Raw genomic sequence first — 19,746 nt, forward strand, 5'->3', positions numbered from 1 at the left:
CTCCTTGTCTGACAGAGTTTTGAAAGGTGCTGAGCTCCTCTAATTCCCGAGGAAGGCTCCGGAGGGTGGAGGTGCTGGCTGCCTTTGCAAATGACGCTGTGGATAACTCAGCTCTGACACATTTTGCCCTCCCTCCTCTTTGTTGCCCGTGCAGAGAGGTTGTGTGTCGTCACCGTAGGATTTACTGCCTTCAGCGCGCGGACCTTTGATGTGAGCAGGCTGTAGGAGAAGAGTTATGGCTGCATAGAAAGGCTGGCTTCCCACTTAAGCCCTAACGCACGCCCTTGATGGGAAAAAGTTGGGCTTAAAACTGGCAAAACATATCTAGGAGACGTTATCGCTTCTTTTTTTATGAAGCTTGTGTTGACTCTTCAGTCTGTGTTGAAAGCAGGTGTATGTTGAGCAGTACTAGTGTATCTTTTGGAGCGATGTGGTAGGAGCAATACAGGATTTCCCTCGTAGATTGTTCCTCCACAGGAAGCAGCGTACCTAGCCTAGGGTAAGCAAATGACTCTGGCTTTGCTTTTTTTTTTCCCTACCTGTCCCCAAGGAAACAATATAAATGCCATGCCTCGAGTGTGTATCTATTGAGGGGAAAAGGGATTTTTAAATAGTGATGAACTGTGGTTTTCCCTTAGTGCGCCAAGCCAATTGTTCATTAATGAAATATATTAGTAATTCTCTTATGAACCGTGTTGGTAAGTGAATCTGCTTTAATTCCTTTGTATCAACAAGAGCTGCAGGTATGTACGTCTTCGTTACGTTAAAAAAAAAAAAAGAAGAAAGCAATGCTTGCAAATTGGTCTTTGTTTCCAAGGAAACAAACTTGACATGCTTGAGCTGTGCTAGATGCAAACACTGCTAGATTCGGCAGACATGCCTCGGGATTATATGCTCTGAATATTATTTTTAAACTGCCTCCAATTTAAAGGCAAGGGAGCGGACGAGAATAGAATTTGTCGGCAGGGTTTACCAATCTGTGCTTAATGAGAGCAGTGTGCGGTGTCTCCGAGTTGCCTAATGTGATGTAGAGAGAATCGCATCCTGCGCTGCACGCGGAGGTCCCTGGCGCGCGTCCCTGGGAAGGGGCAGCCTGGGGTGGGAGCCTTCGGCAGGAGGAGGGCTGCGTGGGGAGCTGAGCTCGCCCCCTCTGTGCCAGGTTATTGTGGTTATGCTGGGTCGCTTTACCAAATGTTTTGTGCTCTGAAAATATTTTAGTAAAACGTGGCGTGAAAGGCAGCCAGCCGTTCAGAAGTCGAATGCGAACGCTATCCCAAATAATGTGCTAAAAAGCTGCAGCTTGGTGCTGGGGCCTGGGCTCAGTTTATCGGGGAAGAGACGAGAGAACGTTATGAGGTGTTTGCGCAGTGCACCTGACACGAATGTGCTGTGGACTGATGAAAACCTGGGCTTTAACTTGGCTTGTTGCAGTGTGTAGAAAGTCTCTTAGTGTTTTTGTGGTGACCTTGGCAGTTTGGTTCAGGAAAAAAGCTGGGGTTTGGCATTCGTCTGTCTGTCACCCTGATTTTCTCTGAAATGTTGGGTTGATGAAGTAACTTGATTTTTTTTTTTTTTCCTTTGAATAATCAAAACTTCAGCATTGAGGCAGACACTGTACATACATGGCAGAAATATTAGCCAGGCACGCATGGGAAATGAGGATCGCTCGGCAGAGTGCACACACAGCAACAGAGTAGGACATCCAGAGCGGTTTTTTTTCTTTGGGCCCAACAGAAGGGATAGGGCATACATTAAAACTTTCTTGGGATTAAATAACCAACCTTTGTGCTGGCCTGCAAAGCTTTACTACTGCAACAACTGTCTTTGCTTTCTGGAGCAGCTCTGCGAGCTGGCAGGGACTGGCTGTAGAGGATGTGAAAAGCATGTAGAGGGAAATAAGAAGTTTTTAAGGAACAGTCAAGTTCTATGTGCAGATCGCTCACAGGCTGTCGTCCTCCGGCAGTGAAAATGCCTAGTGGATTTCTGTATTGTGCGTCTCTGCAGATTTTGTTGTTTGGAAAACTGGAAAGGATTTTTTAAAAAAATCCTCTATTAATTCTCCTTTGAAATGATCTTACTGCATTGAGGAGACAACGTAATGATGGAGTAACTTCAGGGCTGACTGGTGAAAAACAAACCTCTCTTAAAATTCAGATCTTTAGGAAAACTGAATGAAATGTGTTGTCCTGTAGTACCCCCTCTTCCCCCCGCTTTCATCCGGCTTTGTAACTTCCTTGCAAATGGAGTTAAAATAACCTTCAAGGTGATAGAGGGTAGACTGGGGTAGGTTTAGCTTTAAGATGGATGGGCAGCAGTGTTTGCGTTGCGAGCTAAAAGCCTCAGTTGAAGCCTGTTGGGGGGGGGGAATTAATATTAATGGCATTTTGTGAAAATATTGTAATTTGGGGAGGGCCCAGAGTGAAAAATCTGCTGGTTGGAGTGTCACTGGGAAATGCTCCTTTTTGCACAAGGCTTGCTCGAGACAGGATTTTCCTTGCTTTTGTTCTAAAATGAGATGCTTGCTGCCTAAAAACGCCTGCGATCCCCGCAGCGAGAGCTTCACCTCCTCGACAGAGGATGGGAGCAGGAAGGTTGGCCGAATCCGGGTGAATCCCGCACCTTTTCTTTCTTTTTTTTTTTTTTCTTTGCTAATGACACTTCCTTATGCTTACATTTCATTAAAGCTGTGAAATGGCAGGAGATCGGGCGGTACTGAGCATGCTCCGGGGTGGAGGCTGCACCCATGGAGCCCGATGGATTTGTGGCTGGAGGAGCGGTAGGCCTGGAGTCGGGATCTGGCAGGAGCCCGCGGCTCCCCGCCGCCGGGACCGAGGTAGGGCGAACCCGGCCGCTTCCCTCCCGTGCCCCCGGGCCGGGGGAGCGAGGAGGCCGGATGGAGTAAAAACTGTTGGAATCGATTCAAAAGCAGCATAGTTAACCACTGACACGAGATGGCTTCACACCGCTTCCTGCGGATCGGCGGGGAGGGCTCTTAAAATCCTGACCTTTGCTGACTGGCAACCCTCGGTGAAGAAGGGCCCTGTCCGAGGCTGGGGGTGACACGAAGCGGCAGCGGGCAGGGGCTGGCAGCCAGGGCCGCGGGGACTGGCTGGGTTGCGCCTTCCTCCTGGAAGGCATGCGAGCGCGTCTCAGGCGTGGGCTGCGCGGCTCGGTCGCTAATTATTATTAATGGGAAGCCTTGCAGGGCGCAGACCTGCTCCGCAGTTTAACTCCAGATCCGTCTGTGATTGTGGGAGGGCGAAAGAATGTAAAACTCAAACTCCCTTTTTCGGGCTTATTTTGCATTCCAAGGATTGCAAACAAACCTTGCCACATCAGGTCCTCCAAACTGGCGAGGAGAGGAGCGAATGTAGAAATGTTTATTCCTTTGGCTGAGAGGTTTTCTGTGCTTTTTGCCAGGGTTTGACTTCTTGGCGAGTGGATTTGGGGGAAGGAAGGGGACTCTCAGAGTGGTGTTAGGTCAGGCTTTTGGCTCTGGTCTGTAGTCGCCAGCTTGTTACAAGGAATGTGTGAGCACCAGCAGGTATGTGCTGCAGGAGCCGACCGACTCCAGTGGTTGTACCAGCAAGCTGCACGGTAAAGCGCCAATAAAACATTTACGTTGGCGCTCGAGGTTTGTATTAGCGAGGTGTAGGGAAGATCTGACTTTGTGTGGAGCAGGGGGGGAGATGTCAGCCCGAGCCTCAGCCCTTGCAGCCCTCTCTCCAGGGGCAGGTGTGTTAGGGGGTCTCCACACTTGCCTGAGCCTGGCTGCACGTGAAGGTAAGCAAGAGGTTTGCTCTACTTAGGGCATTGAATACTTTGCTGTTACAAAGTTGTTGTGTTTGTGCATAGAAATCTATGTGATTGTAGTCTGTCTTCAGCCGGCGTGCAGTAAGGTAGACCAGCTCTTTTTTCAGGGCAACTCCGGCTGCTTTTCATAGCTCGGTTCGGGGGGCGATTGGTAAAGAGCAAAACATAGATTTTTATTTTATTGCTCTGTCCTAGGTGATGGTCTCACACAGTTGGGTCAATCTGCGTGATGAGTCACTTTATTACCTAAAGTAACTTGCCTGTTTATTGCCCAGTTCTGCCGTTCTTGCGTACCCAATGCTTCCTGGGCGTTTTCTGAGTCTGTGCCCTGCACTGAGTTGGTGACCAGCTTGCTTACTGGTGTTGCTTTTGCAGTCCCTGCATAGAAGTCTGCTGGAGCCCCAGCTTGCTGGCCGTGCAGAGCTTCTCTTTACTCTTTCATGGGCACTGGCTTGTTTATGGTTGGATGAATGCACAAAGAAAAGTGTTTATGTAAAATAACCGGCATTGTAATTGTACGCTGAGAGGAGAAGGGTTGGATTTTCGTTGGCTCAGATGGGGGCTGCATCTATGGCTGTTCAGAACTGATCCGGGTGGCTTTTTCTCCTTGTGCGACTCTGGTGTGGAGGTGATCTCAGCCCCAAGTTTTCATGTATGGTCTGGCTCTCTTGATGAGGAAATTTGACTTAAATAGTTTCAGATGCTGGAAAACCACCCGTGTGGTAATTTCCTATTGTGCTTGTGTGAAAGGTGTAAGGTAGCCTTAAAGACCCACTGCCACCTTATGGCAGTTGCTGAAAAGCAGCCTCTTTAGAGCCAATTCTGTATACACATCATGCTTGCTTTATTTCTCTGCTCTTCTTAACTAGTGATATTTGCATGAAGCAGGAGCTTTGTTTTTAAAGGATTCGTCTGCTCCTTCTGTTCCTTGCAGAAATTTATGTCAGCGGAATTGCTTGTAGAGCCATCAACTGCAATATTTCATAGGCGAGCTCATGATTTGGGGAGAGACATAAAAGCATCATGAAGCACTGATTCTCCTCCAGTGAAGAACTTGCTGATTTTCACCTGAATGCCCTAATCCTTGAAAAAAATAGGTGTGAGGTCAAAGAACAGGGACATGTTGAACACGTGAGGCTCATCGGCAGGATCTCCACCCGAGCTCCAGCGTGACAGCAAAGCGTTGCAGCAGAAGCGAGATTGAATGTGAGCAGCCATTTTTACAGCCGGCTTTGCTGGCAGAAGACTACTAATAAGCAGGATGGCTTTGCACCGACATGGGTCTGATTCCCACCCCATCTACTGTCCCCCACATAAAACCATAAAACATTTATCCGTGGAGCAAACGGTGAGTGTGGTTAAAGCAGTGAGCTTGCTTGCTGTGACGGAGGTGGGATGCTGTGTTTAGGACCCTTCTCGAGCAAGGCTGTGTTGTACGGTGGAAGCTCTTGATATGCAATAGCTGAATGAAGGGGAGAAATGGTGTTTTTAGATTTCCTAAACAGAAGGAGCCGTGGTTACTATAAGTTAAAGCTGAAGGGGTTTATAATTGGGAACTGTTAGGAATACAGTATGTTCTAAATTACAGCTGTCTGGCCAATATGCTTCTAAATAAAGTTCTAGGATTGCCCTGTAAATGGAATACTCGATGCGTATTCTTATCAAAACACAGCAACATCTCCCAGAGAGCTTACATCTCAACATCTGTTGCAACAGCATCTTTTTTTTTTGTTTTCCCCTTTTCTTCTCTTTTTTTTTTTTTTTTTTTCATTCTTCTTGGTGTGTGTGATGTACTCAATGCAGCGTCCCAGGGAACATGCCATGTTTCCTATTAACTAAGAGCAGTTTTCAACTTTGCTGGGGAAAGAGGGGGAGGGAGGGAGATGTCTTGGAAACTTTGGGGAGGAAAAAACTGGTTTTGAAAGGTGGAGAAAGCTGTGATTTCAGAAGCATGCATTAATGACTGCCCGCTCCTCCAAGGCTGTTACCTGGGCCTGGAGGTGGACATTTGGGCTCCCTCGGAGGATGCTGAGGATGCTCGGTGTGTCGTGGGAGCGGGCGTTTGGTTAGGGAATGTCGTACCTAATGGCTGAGGAGGGACGAGTCACGCCAGCAGCTTGCAGCGGAGCCGGGGAGCGGTTCTTAGCGGTGCAGAAGCAAATCGGGATTCCAGCAGAAACGCTCATCGTCTATCGAAAGTCCCTGCAGCTTATTGTGCTTTTGGGATCACTTCCCAGGAAGCTGAAAAAGAGCTTCAGATTTGAGCAGCGGGAGGGTCTGGAAGAAGAGGAGCCTGGTGGAAATAAGGAAAACCCCCCGTATTTAGCATAGCTAAATATTGTTCTTCCTATAAGAAGAAAAATCTCCCCTTGCCTCCCACTTGCATTTCCTCTGCAAGGGAGCTGTGAAAATGCCGTGCCTAATGGCGTAATTAAGCAAAAGCCCTGAGGAACCCGGTGTCCTTTGTGAAGGGAGGTTGTTCTGCTGCTGCCTTCCTCCTGAAAACGTGGGATATCTGAAAGGGATATTCGAGCCTTGAATCGGAGAACGGAGGCCAGAAAGCCCCGGACTGAAAATGCCTTGTAATGTTATGGTCCCTGGTAGAAGATGTTTGGAAAGGCGGGTGCTGTACTGTCTGGTACCGGCTTGGTGGGGAAACTGCTGGAGTGGATTTGGGTTGAACAAAGGGGAAAGCTTCATGGGGCACGGCTTGTTCTCATCCTGCATCATTAGAAAAAGCACTTCTTCAGCCAGCCTGGAGATGGGTCTCTGAGGAGCTGGTTGGAAAAGAGCCTGTGCAGCCCCCGACCTCCGCAACTTGGGGGAGATGGGGGGTCCTGGGGGTCCTGGGCAGGAGGCACCGTTCCGACGGACCCTGCGCGGGCGTAGGAGCGGCTGTGCCCTGGGAGCTGCGTTCTCCTTTCAGATGGCATAAAGAGCAGGTCTTCTTAACCAACACACAAGCATCCCCCGCGAACGCAGTGCTGTGCAGAGATGCTGGTACGATGCCAATCGATCGCCTTGCTGAAGTTGGTTGTTGAAGCATCTGCAATACCCTGATCAGCTTTGCTTTGCTTTTTTTTTTAAACCAGTGTTTAGTGCTTTCAAGGATGGCCATGAGATGTGAAAAGCGTCTCTGGTAGCTTCTGCGTGCAGTGTATATTTAACCTCAGCAGTAAGAACGTGTCTGGTGGTGAGCTGCAGTGGGGAGTGCTGCCCTTCGGCGTGCACGGGAAGGCTGAGGCTGCAGCGTGGCTCTCCGTCCTTATTTTATCTCCAAAAGGGGATGTTGACTGTGGTAGTTCATTGACACTACGTTTGTTAATATCTTTGTTTCTATTTCTGTGATTTTAAGGAAAGCTTGGTAATTTCATTCTGCAAGGAAGGGCAAGGTGTCAACTGTTTGAAAGCCATCTTTGGTCTGAACTGCAGTCATCTTTTGATGCGGTGGATAACACAACTGCTGTCTGTGTAGTCAGGTTTTGTTGCTTTTGTTTGGGGATTTTTGAGTTTGTCTTAAATGAGTTATCTCTGCACCTCTCAGCAGCTGACAGAAAGGCCAGGAAAATCTCATTTTGTGTATATTAAAACTTAAGATTTACATCAAACAAAAACCCAGTGGGTGAAAAAGAGATCTTTGCCTTATACTGTCACCTCAGATATTCCTTCCCTATGAATTTCAGTCATCTCGATTTAGCCGTGTGTGTTTTAACTGTTTAGTAGTAAACCTTCTCCAGAGCATGGAGAGAAAAAAAATGTCCTTGTAGCCGAGGCAGAGCCGTGGCAGGCTCTTCTGCTGCTTTAGCTCTTGCTGCTGTGCAGCTGCGCCTGGGCACGGTGGCGAGTTAGCTGCCCGGGCTGGAGGGAGCGTGGCTCGCTGGTGTGTCCAGCCTGCCATGGTGCAGCACCAGGCCCCGCTCCCGCGATGTGGAGTCTCCTCTGGAGATGTTCCAGACCCGCCTGGACGCGGTACTGTGCAGCCTGCTCTGGGTGACCCTGCTTCGGCAGGGGGTTGGGCTTGGGGATCCACAGAGGGTCCTGCCAACCCCCAACCATGCTGTGATTCTGTGATTCTGTGATGCTCAGCGGAGGGGAGGGGATGGGTAGAGCAAAGCAGGCGATGGCTTCGTGCTTGTGCTGAAGGCCTTAAGGTGCTGCCTGCTTTTGGGGCAGGGTGCAAGGCAAACAACACCCTTGGGCTCCCCAAAACCTCCCTATGGATTGCGATGGCTTTTTGCTCCCTGCGGTGCAGGCTGCTCCCTGCCCCCTCCAGCCCACGGTACCGCACTGCACTCAGCTCGTCTTCATTTTGATTTCTGCTCTTAAAGAGAACGATCTTCTCTGCTCTTATGTTCTTGGAAAAGTGTTTTTTCTGTTGGCCAAGAGCAAGCGGGTGGTGCCAGTGTCCATTTCTGGGTTTCCTCTTCCTTCCGGGCTCCCCGCCGGGCTTGCTGGCCGCCCTCCCCCTGCTCGGGTGGGAGGTTCTGCAGCGCAGCCCCCAGCTCCGCAGCCCTGGTGCGGGAATCCCTTCCGGCCAGCTCTGCTTACAGATGTTCCTGCGAGTTGCTCCGGCAGTTTTACTGGGAGCTGGAGCAGATGCGAAGGTTGCGAAGAGTTGATGCTTAATTGTTAAGGGGAACGGAGACCAACTACTTTTATTTTGAAGCTAAAATTCCTCCTTTTATCTTGCTGGCTGGGCCAGCTGTATCATCTGGCTTGACATAGGCTGAGCCCAGAGCTCCTGTGCCTAGTACTGCTCTATCACTTCATTAGGGCTTTCCCCCCTCATTACATTTTCCCCTCCCCTCTTTTTAATGGCTGTGTTTGTGGTACCCTTTTAAGGTTGGTTGTACCAGGTCAGGTTCTCTTATTAATCTCCAAAGTGAAAACCAGCTCCCGTTCAGCTCAGCAGACCGGCTCTCGAATGCACTTGCAGTTGGACACTGCACACTGAACCAGTTTAACCCGTGTGCCTTTACCCCAGCGCTTGGAGCTCGGGGACTTCATTAGGCAGGACAGAATGGGCACGGGAGCGTCCCCACGCCGCGCAGCATCCCTCCCTGTCCCTCCTGCCTCTGCTTGTCCTGCGGGCAAGGGCTACTCTTGAAGGCCACCGAGACAGAACCCCTCGCTCTCTGGTTTAAAAGGCTTTTTTTTTTTTCAGGCGAGTGATCAGTTTTGAGGCCTGGCACCCTGTCAGAAAGTTGACAGATGATCTGCATTACCGGGGCGTCCCCGGGATGCCCGGGATAATCGCGCTCCAATGGACGCCCTGGAGCCGGCAGGTTCTCTGTGAAATGGCTGCAGCTTGGAGGGAGCAGTGAAATGGTCTCCTCTGGGCATGCTCACTCTGTAGAGGGAGCTTTTATCACATGAGCAGAAACTGAATCACCGCTCATGAGGATCTGGAATATGCAACTCTTTGAGTCTTCACCAGAAGAAGACAACAGAAGTCCGCAGGTACAGCAGGGTCCACCTCCCAGGCCTGGCGGAGAGCAGCTCTGCGCCGGCCCCGGCCGCAGACAGGCTGTCTGCCGCTGGGGAGGAAGGCAGCGTGGGGAATCATGGCCGGGGGTTGGGTGTTTATTTGTGTCTCTATACATTTATTTTCCGGCGGCGGGCGAGCGGGCTGGAGGAGGCTGGCCAGGCTCCCCTGCGCTGCGGGCGCTGCCCTGCGCCGTGCCATGGGCACGCAGGTACTGCTGCACCCCGCGTCGCCCGGCTCCGACCAGGCGCCGGCTTTGTATCCTCGCGTCTTGGTGGTCTTTTATATGTCTTCTGGGGTGGGGAGGCTTGTTTGGGGGTTGAGGTTGTGCTTTTTAAAATTTTTTTATGCGGGTGTGAAGTTTCTGGAAGATTTGGTTCTCCCAGGAGCCCTCCCTGCTTGCAGCTCTCGTAAGGCAGAAGAGCAAACCCCGGGGTGTCCGAGCTGCTCGAGGCCTGAGCTTCCCAAGGGGAGGAGAGGGCCTGCGGCCGCGTGGCACCTCCCTGCTAGGTCGCCTTTGGCAGCCTCTGCTTGCAGCAAGCAAGCCTACAGCTCGCTGCTTCGGGTGGAGGCAAGAGCAAACATATTTTTACCAGGAAGAAGCCATCTTTTTTATTTTGGTGTGGCTTCCTCCCCTCTCTCTTACTTTGTTGGTTGTTTTTTTAATGGTAGCTTGCAATCCAAAGGAACAGCTGATTAGAACGAAACATCCGTGGTTGATTTCATGGCAGCAGGCCTGTGTCTGCAGCTTGTTTTATAAGTTGCCTAAAATTCAGACCCCAGGCCCTGCCAGGCTCTTGGGGGGTTTCTTGCTGCTGTTTGTGTTACCTGCAGACAGCTCTGTTGGCTGCCACAGATCGCGGTGGGACTTGGGACGGACCCCGATGGTCCCAGAGCCGTGGGGGGTCTGGGCACCCCTGCCAGCGGGCAAACCGCCGGCCTGAGCTTGCTGGGCTCGAGGGAGACCCCTGAAGCCACCATGGAGACACGATACTGAATTGTCACTTGAGGAGTGAGAAGTGAAGATGGCGTTTATAAGATTAGGGAGCTTACAGCACAGTCTGTGATACCTAATGTAAATACCTATTGTGTCTCCACTGGACTACAAATATGCTCATTATTCGTCGTCTGGAAGATGTGTGTGAAAGGAAAAGGCATCAGAAGAAGTCACGAGGAGAGAAATGAGATTTCTTTTAGCAGTGAAGAGCAGAGGCCTTGACGTGCTGCCTGATTGTCTCCTGTTCATGGCAAAAAAATGTGCTTTGGCTTTGATGAAGGCTGAGAAAACAAGCGACTGAAAGAACGCTGAGGTGTGCAACGTGTGCTCCTGTCTGGTGGTGACCAGGGTGACGCCAGTGTGGCAGCCGGCCGAGACCACCAAATGCTCCATCCCTGCCGGCTGATGCCCTTTGAAAGCATCTGCAGAGAGACGCTGAAAAGCCTGACCTACTTTGGAGGGAAGAGAGAAACCCGAGGGCTGGATGTCGTGCTGCTTTCCAGCGAGGGTTAAGAGCCCCAGGCCAGGGCCTTGGGGTCTCGGGTTTTTCCCCTGTGCATATTTCACTGACTTTTGAGTGCCAGCACGAGCTCTTCCCCTCTCCCCAGGAACACGTTTGGACAGAGCTGGGCTCTGCAGCACACATGGGGCGTATTTTCTGCTGGTCGTGCCCCCGTTGGGCAAACCCTGGGGCTGGCAGCCGAGGTGTGGGAGGGCAGGATCAGCCCCAGGACCTGGGGGCTCGTGCTGTGGTGGTTGTCCTGGGGCTCCTTCTCCCGGCGCCGGAGCCCGTCTCCACTGAGCTCTCCCACACGGTGCCATCTCCTAACGAAAGAGCATCTCGGGCAGCGGCAGGGAGCTGTATTATTCAGGTAAAGAAGGAGCTTCACCCCCCTGGCCAGCTGGTTTGGGGGAGGGCTGGCTTGATCCCTGCTGATCCTCTTTGTTGTCCTTTTGCTGCGTCTCCCTGAAGTTTTTCCTTCTCCCCTTCCCGCTCCTGGAGCTGAGAGCAGTTGAGGAATCGCCTCAGCGGGAGAGCTACCTTGCTTTTGGTTCAGCCGAAAGGCTCGGGGCTCTGGCAGCGCGCGCTCCCCGCTCGCGAGGCTCGGAGGACCATATGTTCCTGCAGTGACATGTGATGTCAGTAACTTGGAAACGGATCTTGAATTTATAACCCTTAGCTACCATTTCCAGCCGGTTCTTTTCGACCCCTGTAAACTTGGAGAGTTTTGACACCAGCCCCTCTTTGCAGAGGAGACCCTGAGGTCCCCTCGTGTTGGCCGTGGTCCTGCGGGATCCGTCCCTCCGCATGCCTGGGTGAGCTCCTTGGTCTCTTGGGTGGAGGAGGAGATGTCTGGCGTGGCTGTATGGCGGCGTGGGTCCTGGAGGGGGGCAGAGGAGGAGGACGGGCAGCGGGCAGCACTGCCTGCCAGGATTTACACCAGTCAGGAAAGCAGCAGGAGCCAAGCTCGCACGCTGTCCCAGCTAATTGGAAAGTGTCCTTAAAAAAGGAAAAAGAATTTAGAGGGGAAAAAATGTAGAGCAAGCTTTTTCAAAAAACATTCTGGGATCCAACATGACAGCTTGCGTCCCCAAAACCAGGTAATTTATTTGTCTTATTCCTTCAGTCCCCATCAGGAGGGGGAAGGCTGGTGGACGTGGTGGAGGAGAAGGGTCGAGGCGGCGGGGGTTAAGAAGATGTGACGTGCGAGCGTCTTGCCTGCAACGCTGCCATACTGTGTCAGAGCAGCACAGTGCCTCTTGCAAAGGAGGCTTTGCACAACTTGTCCTTGTTCCAAGGATGAGGAAACCTCCAGCTCTTCTGGCATTTTCTCTCCGTCATAAGTCAGAGCTGCTTTCAGCTGTAAAGTATGATCAGCATGGACGGGGAGAGGACTGGAATGGAGAGGGGCTCGGAGCAACCTTGCAAGGCTTTTCATGGAGCTCTTGGTGTTAAATAAGGAACTTTTCCCCTCCTCCTCTCCTGATTTTCCTGTGTGCCTGCAAAAATACTCCGGTTTGCATTTAAAGGAGAAAACTCTGTGTGCTGGGACTAAGCCAACTTGTTTATTCAAGGGAAATACCGTATTTCCAACCCTTTCTCTCGCAGAGGAAGGCTCGACGGAGGATGGCAGACTGGGCTGGCTATAATATTTTTAGGAGACATCAAAGCACAGTTGTGATTCGAAGAAGCTAAAAATCATGGCTGGCATTTTGCATCGAGCTCTGCGAGACCTCTCCTCCCCGCTCCCGGCAGCCCCCAGAGGGGTGAACCTCTCCTTCCAGAGCAGGTGGATTTGGACCTAAATCGAGGAAGGAAAAGGGGGCAAAAAAAAAACAACAACCCCAAAAACCAACAAAACCACCACCACAAACCCACAGCCTGCTGCTTTCCATGCTTTGGCGACTGCCCTTCTCCGACGCGGATTTTTACGCCGAGGGGCTCGGGGGGCCCCGCGGGCGGTCGGGAGGCGAGCGCCCGCTCCTCTCCTCCTGTCGAAAAATGGCAGGTCGGCCCGCGTCTGTAAACAATGCCGTTATGAAATGGCAGCGCCAGGCCGAGCTGAGCATGCTCGGGGAGCAGCCTGCAGGGGGAGGTGAGCCGAGAAAGATGATCTAATTCCGTGCAATTCTTGGGATTGAAGGAAAAGACCAGGCTCCACTCTTAATGACAGAGCAGAAAAAAAAGGCCCCACGCCGGGGACGAAGCCCGTAGGCCATGGAGGAGAGGGGGTGAGGATCTCCCACCTCCAGGACTTCGGTGCTGGGCAGCGCTGTGTCGCTTTCTCGCCCTCCAGGAGAGTAAAGCCTTGGTGAGGTTTTGCTGTAGTTATTAGAGGGACAGGCCCGAGGGTGCAAGTTTTATTATTGTTATTATTGATGTTATTTTTTCTGTCTTTTTGTCCTCCCTGACCGCTTTCCCGGCTCGCAGGCGTCGCTGTCTTGCTGCTGGCCTCGACGGCTGGAGGTGTCGCCGGTGGAGGTGGTGTGGGCAGTGGAGCGAGGTCCTTCGGGTCCCACGGGAAGCCCGCACGGGGCTGTCCCTCCGCCGCCACCAGCCCCTCGGCCGGGGACGGGCAGGGGGAGAGGGAGCTGCCCCACCGGCCGCGGGGGTTTGGGGCTGGGAGGAAGAGAAGCATGGAGGCTGGAGAGGTGCTGGGCCCCTTCGATGGGGGTGAGCTGCCTTCGAGCTCCCCTGCCCCGGGCTGCTGCAGCCTGCTCGCTCCAGGCTCCCCTTGGGGTGACGGTTTCATCCTGGTGAAGCCTTTCTGGGGACCGGGTGTTTCTGAAACGGCTGGTTTGCGTTTGCTAGAGATAGTGATGAGTCTTGGTCTCCATTTGAGGGTCCCCTTCTCCCCCTCCCTCACGGGTGCTAGGAGAAGGCAGGTGGCAGCTGTCCTCCTTGCCAACCTCAGCCTGTGGAAGGAGGAGATGCCTTTGTCTGCTCTGGATTTACACTTGCCTGCATGTACAGGTTGCACCGGCTTTAGCTACTGGGACACAGCTAGATGGGTGCGACGCTCCCCAGCGTGGAAGCAGCGAGGAAGGGTAAATCGATCTCTCCTTTGCAGGAGGGCATGGGCTCTGCAAACCCCCCTTGCCCGAAGCCCGCACGCCATCGTGGACCGCGTTGGCTTGCGAGAAGTCACTTTAAGTCCTGTTGTGTTTCGTGCACATGTCTCCGTGTTCCCAGCTCTTGCGTGCAGGGACTTGCGCCTTGTTTCTACCCTTCCCCCCATGTCGGGAGTTGATTTGTGCGGCTGGGATAGGAGAGAGGACATGGGGGCAGAGAAGGAAATGTTTCTTTTCTTTTAGGAAGAATCTGGTTGAAAGGAATTCAGGAGACAGAAGAATTGCAAAGAATTTGATTTGGGGACAAACTTCAGGCTGAGGGCAGTGCTTGTTGTGAGCTGCAGATAAAATTCCATGTTCACATGATTGCACGAGGCTTATAAGGAAGTGGCCTTAACCTGAAAAAAAGGAGCTTTGAGACTGGTGACTGCTTGTAGGCCAGGTACGCTGGTGGTTACGTTTGCTTCCTTCTCCAGATCAAATGCTTCTGCTGCTTCTAATGACAGGCCCGTGGTCAGTGTCCCCACGAGCGGTGATCCCAGACCTTGCCCGTGCACTGCGGGACCTGAGCAGCGCTGAGATCCGAACTGAGCAGCCTTCATATGCCTACGAAAGAAATGCTCCCTTTCTATGAGCGTTTTCTTCATCATTACTTCCTATACAGTTAACTGCAAAATGTTTGTTTTCTCTTGAAGGCAAAGGTTGTTATGAGCAAGTTGGTTTGGATTGTGGTTGGTTCTTTTTTTAGGAGAAAAAGGGAGGAAAAAAATGAGTGAGTGAGAATCCGCTGCTGCCGGGGTTGCATCGTTTATTGAGAGCGTTGCCCCTCTGCCTTGCTCCAGAGCTCACTGCAAACCTCGCCGCTGCCTCGCGCGGGAGCCGAGACCCTGCCGGGCGGCCAGGGCTGAGCCCGGCCCTGCGGGCGCTGGTGTGGGGCCATGCCCAGCACTGGGGTCACCGCGGAGGGGTCGGCGCTCGCCTCCTGGCCCGAGGCCTCGCAGGCCGGCAGCATCGGTGCGTCCCATCCTGTCGGGCCGTGGGCGAGTGCCAAGGGGTGGCCACTGCTGCCCTGGCCGGGGCGAGGAGCGGGGTTTCAGAGGGGTCTTCCCGCTCCCAGCCCTGTTTCAGATCGACCTGCTGTAGCTGCACGGCTCCAGTCAGAGTAACGCTGCTGCAAAGCCACGGGTTCCTAGACCGCTGATTTTTAAGACCAAAAAAAAAACAAAGACCCCGGGGAAGGTAGACACCTGAGCACATCAACCACTGCTCCTTGCTGTCTGCCTGGAGAGCTCTGGTTCCTGATGTAACTCTCTGGTCTCTTGGGCTTGGGAAGCTGCAGGATGTTGGGGTTTTGCTCTGCGTGTGTTGTCTTTGCCTATAAAGCCTGTCTGGACCTCTGCGAAGGGCACCCGGATGGCTGGTGAAAATGCCAAGGAGGAGGCTGAGAAAGCTCTTTCTGTGTTTCCCAACTTTGCTCTTTTTCTCTTCTTTTTTTTTTTTTGTGGGCTGCTTTTTTTTTGTTGTTTTGTTTTAAAGGCACCACTGTGGTTTCTAGTCATCGTCGTCTGTTTGGAAAGGCTGCAGAGCCTTTCCTTGGCTGGTCTGAGCCGTCTTCCATCTCCTCCAAAGACCTCACGGAGGAGAGGAAGCCTGTTTGCTTGTAAACAGAGATGGAGAGGAAAAAACTGAGCCAGCACTGGCTCCTCAGCTTGGATCCTCATGGCTCTTAGAGCCCTTGCAAAGACCTAATCAGGCTTTCTCAAGATGCAATATTTTTTTCTTCCCCTTGAAACCTAAAATTAAAAGGGGGAGGAGGGGGGAAGAGGGGAATAATGCTTCCTTGCTGGTGGTGTGCACTCTTGGTGGAGGCTCTCCAGCCACGGAAGGTTAATAATCCGGCTGGGGTCGGCGAGGGAACGGCTGCGGGAAGGAGGGGGGGGGGAAAAATGGAGCGAGTGAGACTTTTATTGTGAAGTGGCGTGTGCTTGGCAGTTGGCTTTTGTTGGGACGGCTGCAAGAGCAGACATTGCTCGGCGGGAGGGTGGGTATAGGATTTCCCTGCCAGCCGGGAGCCGCCGGACTGGGGCATGGGGAGTGAGAGCAGAGGGGGAAGTTTGCTCTGAATTGAAGGGAAGGGAGGGAAAAAAACACCCAACACACACACAAAAATGGAGGTATTGACACTTGCGGTGAAGTTGCTGCGAAGTTGGCTGGGTGGAGCCGTGGGCCGGTGGGAATGAATGGGCAGCGCTGCCCGGTGGGTGCCCGGTGGGTGCCCGGTGGGTGCTGGGTGCTGATGGAGCGAGGAGGGGAGAGCGCTGGCCTGGGGGGAAGAGGCTTTGAGCGCTTCGCAGGGGTTTCCTCTAGCTTCCTTTTGATCAAAATGCTTCAAAATTCACAGTTGGCTGTATTACTGTTATGATTTTCTACCTTGATCCTGAGTTTTGTTTGTTTCAGAGCAAGGCATGGAAGTTGTAAAGCCGCTGCCGCTGCTGGCGAGGGATGTGTCTCTGAGACAGGGACCAGGAGAGCCCGTCCGGTGCCACCCCGCTTAGCCTTGCCTTAGCACCCAGCTTGTTGTTCCTCTCACAGGAAAAGAGCGATGGTTTCTCTCTGGCCTCTCTTGGCGTTGGAAATTCTGCTTTGAGAGCTCCAGCTGCTGGCCAGGGCCCGGGGCAGCCCCGAACTTCTGGTAATTGCAGCGAGGAGGGAGGGTGGTCGTTAGCTGCCGAGCTCTGATTGACTCCAGGGTTCCTGCCGTGGCTTTTCTTCAGGCCTCATGGGCTGAGCAGCAGCAACGCTTTTGTGGAAGGGAGAGCGTGGATGGTTTGTGGAGTGGGGTTGCTGCTTATGAAATAAAGAAAAACTTGGAATCGGATGGGTAAAAGCAACCTGCTGGAAATCCTGGGGCTGCCAGTATGAGTCAGTTTAATAGCAGGAGTTGAAAGACCTTTCCTTGTTGCAACAAAGGCTGGGAAGACAAGCTGGTCGCTGTTAGACAGGCTGAGGCTCTTTATCTGCTGCTGGTGTCTGTGGCAAAGGCCTGGGTGCCCCTTCCCATGGCTGGGAGCTGTGGGGCTGTGCTGGAGCCCCGGCTCTCTGCACTGCTCTGTGCATTAGCCTTACAGCAGGGTAAATCCATTAGAAAAATGAAGTTATTCGCAGTTTACAAGAAGTCTGGTTAGAAGAGAGGTAGGGTTTGCAAGCAGATGTTTGCAGCAAGGATACATATCATTGGCTTAGCAAATAATGATCAGTGTTGAAACTTTGGGCTGTGTTTTTAATGATCGTTTCTTGATGGAAGCTGTTGGCCGGTGTCTGCTGGAGGTATGTTCTGTTTCAGGCTGTCTGGTCAGTTGGCTGAGCTGAGGTTTCAGATGCTTACGGCTTGCTTTTAGGTGTGTGTCTGAAAATGTGAAGGTGGTGCGCTTGGGGCACAAGTTCTCTCTTGCTGAGAGCATCTCGGTGTGGCCGTGTTTGGTGTTTGCTTGAGCTCGAGGGCAGGCAGCCACCCACAACCACCTTCCTCCTGGCTGGAGGAGCAATCCTTGAAGGTGCCCTCAGCTCGGTGGGGGCTTTCCCCAGCACCCTGCGCCCAGCCGGGACCCTCGAGTCCTCTCCTTCCCACCGTCTGTGGGCTGCTCTGCAGAGGACAGTGCTTGGGTGCAGGGCAGGGACCCGGTGCTGGACGAGCCCTCCCTGGTCTGCACACGCCGAGGGGCTGCCGAAATCGGGGAGAAGGAAGACCCCGCTCTGCAATACCTGCCGGCACCGGGCATTGCAGCCTAGTTCACATGGAAACAAAAAGGACAGGGTGGCTGCTGATAGCAATAGCAATGCCGAAGCTCATCTGCCCTGCTAGCTTCAGACAGAAGCGATGTGGGGAAGGGCAGGCTGCTGCTGGGAATGGTCTTGGAGCTGATACACTGAGCTTCGTGTGTCCATCTTATCTCTTTTGCTTGCTTTATGGGAGACGGGCAGGTTGTTTTCGCTCTTCTTTTATCACTCAGTGTGCTTTAAACCTCGTGATTTGCATGGCTGCAGGCACCATCTGCTCTCTGTGCTGGCCTCCAGCAGTTGGCTTGACCTGGGCTTATTCTTTCGCTGCGACGCAGGCAGCGTGCGGTGAACCCTTCGCCCGGCCTGGCCGCGGCTGCAGCCGTCACTGCCTCCCCGAGCACGCAGCAGCTTGGCGAGGCAGTCGCCATCTTTACCTTTCAGAGCAGCTATCAGGCAGAGCTGTGTCAGAGGACCCCTTCTCTTGTGTGTTTGGGGGTTTTGAATACCTTTTTCCTTCTGTTTTATTCTGGTAGTGGGGTTTTTTTTGTCTTGCCATTTCAAAAAAGAAAAGAAAAAAGAGATAAAGAGAAGGTATTAAGGCTGCAAACCTGATCTAGCAATGTGACTCGAGGCGTGTGAAAGGCAGAGGAGACGAGCAGGTGTTCCCTTCTTACAAAAAAAGAAAAGGGAAGGGGGAAAAAGAAAAATTGCTTTCTATAGAGTTAAAACCAGAGCTCATTAACTGTAATAAACATGGATGTTATGAAGGAGGAGTTAGCTGTAGCTCACTGATAGCTTGCATTTTAGAAGTTACATTTGAATGAACTACAAAAAACCCCAAGCCACCAAAAGCAGACTTGGGCTGTGTATGTCGATAAATAATGTGTAATGAGAAGTTTGTCAGCTCTGCCTCCCCCCGCCCAGAGTAAGGACTCCCGAGCACCTTACACTCGGAAAATCTGTCCGGCTGCCCCTTAACCAGAGAGCTGTGAGGTCTCAGCCCCAGGCGCTGTGCGAAGCCCCTCCGCTTCTCGGGCGAGACGGGCTATCCGCTGGGGCGAGCCTTGCCGGTTTTTGTCGCCGACCTGTGCCTTGGTGGCAGCTTCCTGGCAGCGTTATTTTGCAGCACGACGTTTGCCCATGGTGTGAACAGGATGTGTCCATGACTGTCTCTTGTTTTAAACACAACATGTGTATGAACATTGAGCTAAACCATGATGTTTCTTTTTCTCCCCACCCCTAGCGAACAGTGCTGAGTAAGGGAGAGACAAGGAAAGACGCCTGCATGAAGACTGAGCTGCTGAAAGACATCACCAACAACAAAGAGGAAGGTGAGCACCTGCCTCGATTGAGGGCCAAACCTCGCTCAGGGGGGTCGGGAACGTGATGGGAACAGAAGTGGGGGCTTGGAGATGTGCTCTGTCCCCCGAGGGTCTCAGGTGTGCTCCCATGAGCGGAGTGGCTCCATTCTGCTCCGGTGTTTTTTATTAACGTCTTCCCCAGAAGACGTGACTTTGTTCTTCAGTCCCTCCACCTCCACCCACTTAAAGAATGATACCGAATTTTCACTTCTGCTTTGGTGTGGCTGTGAAGCACAAAGAGGTTACTTTGAACCTCCTCTGTGTGGCTGGTTTTAACTGAACTCTGACCCCCGCCACGCGAAGACCTAGCCCGTTTCCTCCCTCTATTAAAGTTAACTTTCCTTTGTGCTGGAAGTTTCTCTGTTGCTGCAGAACAGGCACTGATGGCTGCAGGATGGCCGGTGGGGTCAGACACTCTGCACCTCGCGCCGTTGTGGGATGCTTCATGGCTGCTGCGTTGTTTCTGCCTGCTTTTACTTTGCAGGATGCAGTGCGCGTGTGAATTTGACAAAGCCTTTACTGCGTGGTTGTCTGTGAGTTGCATGCACGCAAGTCTGAGAGTATAATACATGCGTGGTGCGATTAGGAAGAAACCCCGCTGCCCTTTATCTTCCCCACCCCCACCTCCATTCTTTCCATGGCTTTATTATTCCTTGACTAGTTACTTCTCACAGCCCTGCAGGGGTTTGGTGTATTTTTGTTCTCCTCTCCATTAGAGCATTAAAAAAGCACTGAAC

At 52.4% G+C, this 19,746-nt stretch overlaps 1 protein-coding gene across 10 annotated transcripts in view; it reads left to right on the forward strand.

The window, feature by feature from the left end:
- Positions 1 to 19,746, forward strand: part of EHMT1 (euchromatic histone lysine methyltransferase 1) — a 126,405-nt gene that overhangs the window by 40,101 nt on the left and 66,558 nt on the right. For 4 of the 10 annotated variants that reach the window (XM_075439280.1, XM_075439285.1, XM_075439282.1 and 1 more), the window contains one exon: positions 18,892 to 18,979. In XM_075439280.1, coding sequence (XP_075295395.1) covers positions 18,892 to 18,979 — 88 coding nt within the window. Of the gene's footprint in view, positions 1 to 2,809; positions 2,834 to 4,838; positions 5,162 to 9,192; positions 9,274 to 13,034; positions 13,109 to 16,502; positions 16,561 to 18,891; positions 18,980 to 19,746 lie in introns of those variants that run through there. The other 6 variants (XM_075439278.1, XM_075439287.1, XM_075439288.1 and 3 more) reach the window with 5 other exon arrangements.

This window comes from Opisthocomus hoazin, chromosome 19 (genome assembly GCF_030867145.1).
Source record: "Opisthocomus hoazin isolate bOpiHoa1 chromosome 19, bOpiHoa1.hap1, whole genome shotgun sequence".
Taxonomy (NCBI): Eukaryota; Metazoa; Chordata; class Aves; order Opisthocomiformes; family Opisthocomidae; genus Opisthocomus; species Opisthocomus hoazin.